At 36.6% G+C, this 11,402-nt stretch overlaps 1 protein-coding gene across 1 annotated transcript; it reads left to right on the forward strand.

Annotated features, from left to right (window-relative positions):
* On the forward strand, window positions 1,449–11,402 carry LOC109714271 (chloride conductance regulatory protein ICln-like). The gene is made up of 7 exons (XM_020238813.1): window positions 1,449–1,908; window positions 2,034–2,157; window positions 5,170–5,287; window positions 9,470–9,529; window positions 9,637–9,687; window positions 9,784–9,875; window positions 10,962–11,402. Exons 1-7 carry the CDS (start codon window positions 1,751–1,753, stop codon window positions 11,034–11,036), a joined length of 678 nt encoding a protein of 225 aa, XP_020094402.1. The 5' UTR covers window positions 1,449–1,750; the 3' UTR covers window positions 11,037–11,402.

The raw sequence follows: 11,402 nt of genomic DNA on the forward strand, positions 1-11,402 counted from the left end.
TCCCATGACAGGCTGTGCCACCGAGTTGACAGCCTTGATCTTGCTCGTGTCCTTCTTGAGTGTGAGGCCCAGCCGTTTGGCCTCAGACTCGGTGATGAAGTTGTGGGTCGCTCCCGTGTCCACGAGCGCTCGAGTGGCCCTCCCGTTGAGGGTCACGTCCACGAACAACAGCTCCTTCTTGAGCGGTTTGCTGCTCACCTGCCCCTGGATCGCGCTGACGAGTCGTAGCGCGCCCATCTTCGTTTCCGCTTGTTCCTCGCCCTCCACGAACAACAGCTCCCTTTTATATTCAAATTGTAAATCTAAATTTTATTGTTCAAATAATTTGATTTGTAAAAATAAATATACAATAAATTATTAATATTTTATTGCTCAAGTTTTTGCACATGCAATGCACGTGAATTAACTAGTTTATTCTTATATGGGTTGAATTATTTTTTGGCTTTATGATTTTTTTCAAGTGTTTTTATTTATTTATATTGCTTATTAAAAAGATTTAATTCAAGTGCTATTTATGTTAAGTTATAATTTAGTAAAAGAATATTAAGGGCAATTTGGATATAGACTATATTTTATAGTCGAGATTATTGAATTTTATAAACTAAACAAATATAGTAATTCCATATACACTGTAATCTAGTATTATATTACTATATTAAACCAAAGACGATAATACAGTAGTAATATAATTCAGAAATCTTTAAATATTCGATTATGTTAAAATAATATGTAATGCTGTATGACTTGAACTAAAAAAAGAAATAAATGTCTGCTGAGTTAAGAAACGAGATTTATTAGTCATATGGTTGGTGGTCATCGACTGGAGTAGTCAGCCTGATTCGGCTCTGAGTAGGGGTGTTAACGAGCCGAACACGAGCAAGCTGGGACCAGCTTATGTTCGGCTTATTTAATAAATGAGCCAAACACGAGTCAGCTCGTTAAAGTATGGAGACGAAAAATTCAACTCATATTTGGCTCGTTATTAAACGAGCAGAATGCGAGCTGGACAATGAACAATAAATTAAATAGATTAGATTGGATATACATAAAAAATAAATTTATAAAATCTTACCCATTAGACTTTGATCTAATAGTTTAAAATTTACATATAAATAAATTATTTTATAATTGAACTCAGCTTTATATATGGTTTTTTTGCTAAAAATCAAACAAAAAAAATATTATATATATATATATAATTATTTAGTTATATATATAAATATATATAAAAATAAATTAAATAAATTATATAAATATAAAATATATGTATTTGTGTTGGTACCGAGCCGAATACGAGCGGGCTGATCCTGTTCGTGCTCGACTTATTTATTAAAAGAACCGAAAAATTTGACTCTTTGTTTGAAGGTTTACTAAACGAGGGACTCGACATGGAGCTCGTTTCGAGCGGAGCACACAAGCTGGATCGCAAAGTGCTGAGCTGGATTGCGTAACTCTAGCTCCGAGTGCTTGGGCGCGGAGAAGATCCCGCCTGGCGCGTGGTGCTACGCAAACTCCAACAACACCATAATACTCCGTTACTCCATTCCCCAAATTCCCCAAAGAAGGGCATAGAGGGAGTTTAAAAAAAATAAAAGAAACCAAAGCCCCAACCCCACCTCGCACTCGAGAGAGAAAGAGAGAGAGAGAGAGAGAGAGAGAGAGAGAGGAGAGTAACCCTAGAGAGAGAGAGATAGAGTGGAAGAAGAAGGAAAAAACCCTAAGAGAGAGAGAGAGAGGGAGGGAGGGAGCGATGGTTCTAGGGCTACTGCCCTTCACCGATCGCGTTGGCGATGGCCCTCTCCTCGACGCCGCCGCAGGGGAGGAGCTCATGGCCGTCCACCGCGGCGTCGCCGTCGCCCTCGGCGCCCGCAACCTCGAGCCCCCCGGAACCCTCTTCATCACCACCAAGTAACGCGCCGCCACCTATTACTACTACTACTAGTACTTCAATGAATACTACCCTTTTGGTGTTCTTACGCTCTTCTTCTTCTTCTTTTTTTTTGGACTTTGATGTGGTGGTGGAATTGTGAAAGGAGGGTGATTTGGCTTGACGACGCCGATGCGGCGAGGGGCTACGCGGTGGATTTCCTTTCGATCTCGCTCCACGCCGTGTCCCGGGACCCGGAGGCATATCCCAAGCCCTGTATCTACACCCAGGTAGGACCTTGTCTTTTTGTCTCTTCCTTTGTTATGTTTAAAAGCTAGGGTAAGAGCTTTCCTGTGTTAGTTTGTATAACTCCAATGTCCTAAGTCATACAACAGGCATTTTAAGGTACTTTCATTTAACTATTGCTTTTATTGTTTTGTTGTCCCCAAGAACCACTGTAATTGTAACGGTTATACTCTACATCACAATTCACTTAGTAGTTATTACAGTTATCCAATAGTTATCCGACTTTGTCAATTGTACATCATTTTGGGATAATTGTATAATCTGTAAGTAAAAGGTTATTCCTAGGCAAGTATGGTAATTTGATTTCACGAACATAGCTTCATGAGCTCGTATGGGCATAGATTGCATGTTTTCTTTTCGGAAAGTCTTCTTGAATACTGTCTTATCCTTTTATTAGGTAATTGTTACACTTATACAGTTATACTTCATCATCACTAGTCACAATGTAGTCATTTTAGCTATCCAGTATTTTGTAACCAAACGAAATCGGACTTTACTCTTCGTTATCTTGGAATAATGGCATAACCTGAAAGGTTATTGCATGGGGATTTTGATCGTTCAAGTTTACTTAAATAACTCCATGAGCTCTGCTTCGGTTGTTTGTTTTTTAAAAGTGATCTTGAACATCATTATCAAGCCTTTTATTAGTCAATTGCAGAGCCAACATAGGCTGAAAAACATATCATCAAAGCCTTCTGTTACTCCATTGTTAGATTAGCAATCACACGCATAAAAAACTAGGAGTGAAAAAGTACAGACTAAAGGCTATTAGATTTTTTACAAACAGGCACCTGAACATCATCTTTTTTGCTTTATATTTTAATCTGAATTCTTTAGTTTTGTTTGAATTGAGAAACTTTTGCTTCGTTCCATCGAAACTTAGTGGCTTCTAACAGAGTAGCTACTAAATCTTCTGTCTAATAGAATAATATCTCCATTGGAACATTTCATGGCAAGTTTATTTATGATGAAAATTTTCAAATTAAAATATTTTTGTTGATCAAGTTTGGGCTTTAGAGGCCTATTCTCGGATTGACCCATAGCTGAAGGAGTTTATGTATGTTTTTTTGCCAAAAGTATGATGTACAGCACCTTAGTGAGTCTAGGCACAACCATTGCTTATCCAAATAAAATATTCACTGATGAAAGGTTGAGTGTAATTTAGGCTGGAAATTGAAGTTTATTGACCAAACTTTATGTAGGATCTGAATTTGAGCGTAATCTTGAGCTATCAAAATCTTGTAGAGATCACCAGTGTAGTTATCAATCAAACAATGTTTGAAAAGTTTCAAGTGGAGCATTTAGATGAAAAGGGTCCATTTTTTAAACCTTTCTGTCTTTATTGGATTAGCGTGGAGCTGTTGCATTGATCAAATTGGATATGAATTGCATTTTTTTTGAACCTTCCCTGTAAATACTTACCCAATAGTAAGAAGTGAAAGCGTGGTTTCCATGATATGACGATAGATTATTTGAACTTCAAAAATTATGTAATCCCAATGACTAGATAATGAAATCCAACATGTGTAAAAGGTGCTCCTAAGAAGAAGAACACATTATAATTATGGTGGTCCGTGGTTTATCTATCTAGACCATGTTGTCGATGGACGGATTTTTCTTTTGGCTTGGAAATGATCTATAGAACTGCTGTTTTAGAACAGATATGTGGGAGCATTTAGGCACCAGTAGCTTCTTGTATCAGAACCCACCGAAAGCTTCCAGGTGCATCAGAAGTGGGATTTTCAAAGGCTCTTGATTTCTTATCTACTAAACATGCGGTCACTACTTCTTAGTGTGGATAAGTTGTTCCAAAAGCTTGCCTGAGCAATCACGAATTCTCATGTTCGTTCCTCATGAATGGTCTGCAAAAGAAAATATGCAATATTTTCTTTAGAAGCATTGAGTTTGGAAATAAAAAATACAGCTTTTTTATCACACTATGGATCAATGGTTATTCAATGGTGAATTTGTATTGCTTCAAAAGATCCACCTCTATATTTGTGTATGTACATATGCATAAACGACTATGTGCCTTTAATTCTCTTACATTCATCATTCTTGTGAGTTAATAGATCCATTTAATTAACCTTGATTTAGCCTTATAATAACTCTTTTGGCACTTTTCACGCATTGTTGTTTCTGTAATTTATTCCCATATCATCTCACCTAATGAGATTCCCTTCTTTTTAGGCACCTTAATTTGCTACATACAAGGACTGTGATCATTTTCACTAATATATGTTTGCGCACTTGCTGCATATTGCTAATTAGCGTTTCATCTCCTTAAGAATTTAACCTAGATATCAGCTATCGTGCCTTGGTTCATAACTGAAATTTTGTGTTATATATCACTCGTAGTCTTGTTCTTTTCTGTGGAAATATTTTTAGCATCATGTTGATCAAGGTTTTAAGTGCTCGTCGGCACAGGCCGTATCCACCGTGTCGTACCGTGCTAACAAGATATTGACACGATACAGACTCCGTGCCAATGGCACAGCTCAAAACCCTCTATTCTTTAAATTAGAAAGTAATTTCCTCAATAAAGTTCAAAAGATGTGATAAAAAAGATATAATAAGTAGTTAGAATATTTTATTGCTAAAGAAAATAAATATTTCATACTATTATGTGTTGGTACACAAGAATTTTTTTGACCGGCACGTATCGGCACGGCTCGGCACGCACCGTGCCGTACCGTGCCGGCAAGTTTCTGGCACAACCCCGTGCCACGGCACTTAAATCCTTGATGTTGATGAATAAACTGGGTTAATAAAATAGCATTTTTTTTTTCTTCAGGGAATTCAATCAATGCCAATGTATTTCTTATTACACTGCATATTGAGCATCTTACATAGTACAGTAAACTTTCACCATGTTGAAATGAATAAGAGTCTAGTCACCAATGTGAAATAGGGGAACCATCTTTACTGTTACGTAGTTTTTATATGAAATATCTGCTTGTGATGCTTAGTAATCAAATATTTGAATGTGCTTGTAGATTGAGACAGAAGTTGTTGAGGATGAGGATTCTGAGGACTCAGATTCTGAATGCGGTGATGATTTTGAGCTATCAAAGGTCACTGAAATGCGTCTTGTGCCATCGGATCCTAGTCAATGTATCCTTCAATCTTCTATCTTTTTTAATCCTAGATAAGATAATTGTTGTTTCTTGCAAGTTCTTATATGTCTTAGTTAAAGTCAATCTTTTCTTTTTCTTCTAACCAATTATGCTGGATTCTAATATCTTGTGGCTAATCAAGGTCATTGATGCAATCTTACCTCAAGGTTTGTGTTGAAGCCCCATTTTCTGTGATTACTCAATTGAACAGCTTGCCTTTTAGCATAAAGGAACAACTATCATGGAATAGTTATAGATAGAATATTAAAGAGCTTGGTTTATATATTGAATACTGAACTGCTTGGTTCATATATTGAATATCAAAAAGCTTAATACAAACTCTTTGTGGTAAGTGTAGAATATAGTTAGGAGTTGAAGGGTACATGAACCTTTAGTTGATCAATGCAAGGTCCTTGTTGGGTCTATTTTCTCTAGCTAATATCCTATTCTACCAAGCAGTGTATGGAGAGAGAGTAGATATGGATTACGTCGGTGAAGAGTTGAGGAGAGAAGCACTGTGCATCGAAATCTGGCTGTAAAAAAGATTAACTCGCTAACCAGTATTAGCAACTTAACCAAAAATGTGCCTTTAATCATGTGGCTTCAAACTGTGTGGCCCTAGTTATTTTCATTGGTATTCTACTAGTTTTATGTTCATGCACCTTTTCTACATCTTAAATCATCCAATGTGGAATACTGGAGTGTGACATTGAGAGAAAAGCTATCCTCTACTCCAAAAGTAACAGATTGAATCATTGAATATCGCTTTTGTGTAAACAAGATGCATACTTATTTGACATACAAATCCTGAAAAGAAAATTAAACCTGCCAAAATTTTAATTTTCAGTGTATAATGTGTAGGATAACTGGAAGAGCAATTCACGAAAGAGAAAGGAGGGGGTGTGGGTGTGTCACACCCCAAGACCTGCCCAATGGGCCTGTTCGAGCTCGTGCAATAGATCTGTAAAACAGTCAAGGTTTTTCCCATCCGCATGTAGCAAAAATATACACCAATCTGTACAACACATACATGATATGGGTATAATAAAATATCATAGTAATTAACCTCTGAATTAAAGCCATTACAAATTGAACTTATTTAAAGTTGCAACTCATAACATTCCAAAATATTATATACGAGTCTTTAATACAAAATGGATTACCCTCTAGATTGACTAGCTATGGCCTATCTAATTTGCAACGCCCTTGCCGTGATCGCGCACGTCACTGGCGAAAGATGGCTCTGAAAAACAACAACCACAATAGAGTGAGAACTTGATATGTTTCCAGTGGGTGCAACCGCCAAAAGTGGCGCTTTACACTCGGTCCAAAGGAGATATTAGTAGAACAATAGTAGTAAATGAAATTTCTACAATAAAAATGCAAGAAAGGGAAGTACAACTATTATGCCTCAAATATATAGAATATGCCACAACGATATATTATGTCATTGGTTTATATGTTTGCCCTAAATTATCTCGTCTTTAACCAACCTCTTGGTTTGGTTTTACTTCTTACAATACACCTCACTGAGAGTCGAAGGCAATCAACATCCCTCTAATCGGTAGGCACTTAAGAGTCGAAGGAAATCGGCATCTCCAAGTACGATAGGGAGTCGAGGGGAATCGACATCTTCCGATATGGAGTAGGGAGTCGAGGGAAATCGGCATATCTTGATTTGATACTTTCGGAAGGTCGCGACTTGTATTGTGGTTATCTCCTAAACAAGGATTTAAGTGCCCATCGGCACGATACGACTCCCGTGTCGATGGCACAGCTCAAAACCCTCTATTCTTTAAATTAATAAGTAATGTTCTCAATAAAGTTCAAAAGATTTGATAAAAATACATAATAAACAGTTAGAATATTTTGTTGCTAAATAAAATAAATATTTCATACTATTATATGTTGAATTTTTTGTGACCGGCATGCATCGGCATGGCCTGGCACACACTGTGCCGTACCGTGCCGACAAGTTTTTGGCACGACCCCGTGCCGTGACACTCAAATCCTTGCTTCTAAATTCTCATGCCTTCTGGGGTTATTTATAAAGTTAATTTACATGTTCTCTTATTCTTTAGCTTCAGTTTTATCTAGAGTTTATATGTCACTATGTTTCACACCCTAAGTTCCATCCTAGGTTAGATAACACTATTATTTCTCCTGTGACATATACTTTTTTTCAACATAGCAAAGGATTAGAAATCTTATTTTTCCTAGGTCAAATGCCCTTAAGCCCTCTTGGCATCCTAGATCTCATAACATGCAAACTAAATACATTTTAGTCTACTTTTTCTCCATAATACATGCATATGAAAAAAGGAGCCTTTAGATAAAGAGGTGATCAAACCCATTTCGGTGATATTCTCTACCTCTACTTAGATTTTCTTAGGAGATGCCTCTTGATCTCACTAGAACCTCAAGAAAATTCTAAAATAAAGTTTTAATCAAGTTAGAACCTCAAACTATCCCATTTGGGAAAATCCCTAAAAACAAACCGAAAAAAATTTCAACTCACCTCTTATTCACCAACCAAATGGGTTGAGATGATTGCCTTCTCCCTCCTAGAGCTTCTTCCAAGAGCTCTTGATCTCCTCCAAGCCTCCAAGAAGATGGATTTCCAAGATTTATAAAAAAAACTTGGATTTTCTCCCTTTAGAGAGAGAAAGAAGAGAGAGAGTGTAAGAGAAAATGAGAGGGGAGGGGTTTTGGCTGTGAAGCAGTATGTATAGAAGTGTTACAATTTCACTTAAACCCCTCAACATTTCTTATTTGTAAATTAACAAGATGTAGCCTCTGTGTTAGATTTCGGGTGTCTAAAAGCTCGAGGCACCTCGCTCCAGAGCTCTCAGTTACTGCTTTCGGAATATGATCTATGCGCTCGTGCCAGCGATTGATTCCACATTTTGGACGCCTGCAAAGTAAATTGGCGCCCATTTATTTAACGAGCTATGCTATCCTTGCTCTTGGGTTAAGCATCCGGGAGACATTCAGGCGCCACAAAGCTGCCCAGAAGATGTTTCGAACAGCTGCAGGGCTATTCAGATGCTTGATGGAACCAACTCTCGGGTAGAATATCTGCTTGTTCTAGGCACTCGACCGGGCCATCTGAAATGTTTAGGGCGCTCGGAATCCTATTCCGAGTGTCCGAAAAATCTGGAACTCAGATTTCACTTTTTTTGGAACTCTATTTCGATCCGGATTGATTTCAATTCGATCCAAACTTTGACTAAGCTTCTCCAAACCCATTTTAATTATGTCCAGCATGACCTTGATCTGCACTTTGTCAATTTACCAAAAGTTCGGTACATTACAAGGTGGGGTGCACAAATTAGGGGAGAGGGTATGGAATTTTTTCTCTTTAATGTTCCATGTAGTGTCTGTTTTATCTGGTTCAATTTAGGGCTTGTAGTAGGTGACTAATATCTTAAGCTTAACCATTCAATTAAATTAGTTTGTCATCTACTTGCTGTTTCATTAAATGTTGGAGAGAATCACTGATAGAAGTGGATATTAAGAGTGCTGCAGCTAAAATTACTTTTGACTCTTATTGATGTATACCTTTTCCTTTAACTGTGTTTCTTTATTGTTGTATGCTTCTTAGATAATCAGATTTCAAGAACTATGAAAGGTTTTAATTATGCAGATTTTAATATATTTTTAGTATCTTGCTGTTTATGGGCATTCAGTGTGTATAGGTAAGGCAGTATCAATAGGCAATTGTTTGACTCTATCATGTGAGCAAGTTATTTCCTCTGGAGACAATTTGTCCTGAGATAGAGAATATGCATGAATGTCGTGGGATCTGTACTTAATTATTTTTCAATGATTCGATCAACATGTCTATTTAGGCATTTCAATTAGTGGTTTACTTATTTTTTACCATTAGGAGATTTTCTACATAGCCTATCGAACTGCTGTCCTAAAGGCTTAATTGTTTTTTCTCTTTTTTATTATGTATTACTCTGTAAATAAATAGACAATGGACGATGGGGACAATGAAGCAATCAGAGCAACCTTTGAAAATGCAGTTCTACTTTAGGCAGGGTGACAAATTTGACAGTTTATATTTCACCCAGAATCATGAGTATTTAATTAAGTTTCAACACTGGCTAATATGATAATCTATTTGAGCAGTTGTGCTTTTTCTTAAATTTTGGATCCCTTGACTGTTTTTCAGTGGATGCGCTCTTCAACATGTTCTGTCAGTGTGCTGAACTAAATCCTGATCCTAATTCTGGTCAGTATAGCGCCTAAGTCCCTGAAAGTTCTTTTCTATTTTCTTCTATTATTTTTATTCGGATCTTATTACTAAATTACGCGTTCTGATTTTTGTGATTATTGCAGAGAGTGAGGAAGAAAATAGCTGGGTTCACGGTGACGAAGAGATGGCCGAGGGTACATCTTTATGATATATATTTTTTTAAAAATTTCAAATTCATTACTCGTGTCTCGTCTCATTAGAGAATTGATAACCTTCTTTTCCATTACCAGGTAGTGATTCTGAGTGGCAATTGACTGACAATCTTGGCAATCCAATTGGTTATACAAATGGTGATCATGATCTGGCTCGTTCAGTTCTTGAGGTGCATATTTAAGTGTTTGAAATAATTGTCTGGTGTAATATTATTTAGGGATTATCCAATATTCTTTAACCATTTTAGCTCTCTTTATGTTAATGATAGTTCATACTTAGATTATTTTTTTTGGTTGGACATTTACTAGTATGAGATCATCTGTGCATTTTGGAACCTGCAATGTGATCATTGTGATCATTGCATAGTTCATCCTAATTTTAAGGCTTTGAAAATCAGAATTCTCCTTTTGGTTAAATTGTGATCATTGCATAGTCTATTCTGTTTCTTTTTTTTCATTTTTATTTTTTATTTGCTAATTAACTGCATTTCCAATTGCACTCCAAATTTCCTTTTATATATAAGATTCCGACCAATGTATGGTGTAAAATTTACAGGTGTAAAAGGTGAAAGCTAGAGAGGGTTTCAATTCTACTATCGTGGTTATAAAATTAAAATCCAAGTTATCTAGTTGTTATTCACAAGACCTAAAAAACCTTATCATAATTTAGTTGTGTCACGGAGCTTTTTGTGCTACTTAAATGAGAACTAGCTTCATCACAGGGGACATTGTCAATGGTGCATGTGTTGGGCCTTTGAGGACTAACAATGTCAAATTTTAGTAAATTTTGTAGTTAAAGTTGGGATGAATTACATCAGTGGTCCTCAATCTATTCTGTGGGTTGGATTTAGTTGTCAAACTTTAATTTGTGGCACTTGAATCCTCAAAACGTGTTGCAATTGTTTCTTCCTCCAACACTTGTCAGAATATGAATGATGGCATAGTTTTTCAGGCCTCATGTGGCTATGATTTTTTCCTTTTATTTTCCAACCTTGTTTTCTTTAACTCAAATTATATGGCAAAGACCCGCCACAATATTTTTTGTCTTTTTTTCTTTTTCTTTTTCTTTTTCTTTTTCTTTCCTTTGGTTCTGCGAACAAAGTCCATGCCATATGCATTGCAAACAATCCGCTAGTACATTAGACTACATGGTACTTAAGTGTCAAGCAAGAAAAAGCAAAACCATAATGAAACTAGGCCTAAAACTGATGAATTATTTTTATTAACCAATGTATTGCCCGCTATTTTATATGTAGCTCCAAATCAATGATCAACGCTTTGAGGATGCGGAGGCAGTGGAAGGTGAGACTCAAGCTGATCATCATCACTAAGAAGATTTACTAATTATGCTTGAATTTCTTGTCGAGCTCCTGAAGAGTATGTTGTACTATCGATAATTACTTGTTTTATTAGTAATCAGGCAGCTTCCTGTGGTGTGTTTGCTGCTGTAACAAGTTATTAGCTTTCTGGAAATGGGGCGTAGGTTAGCATCTACTAGCATGCTTACTTTGCTGGTAACATTTTCATTTAAAAGGTCTTGCGGCTGGTCAAGAATGTAATTTACACTTCAAAGACTAGTATTTGAAACATAGATTCTAACGAATTCATAGGAACATTAATTTAACTGCTGACTAGTCAGTAGTAATGCTGTTGTTGGAGCAAATATAGAATTTCTGCCTCAATTTGTGGTTTCTTAA

The sequence above is a fragment of the Ananas comosus genome, linkage group 8 (genome assembly GCF_001540865.1).
Source record: "Ananas comosus cultivar F153 linkage group 8, ASM154086v1, whole genome shotgun sequence".
Taxonomy (NCBI): Eukaryota; Viridiplantae; Streptophyta; class Magnoliopsida; order Poales; family Bromeliaceae; genus Ananas; species Ananas comosus.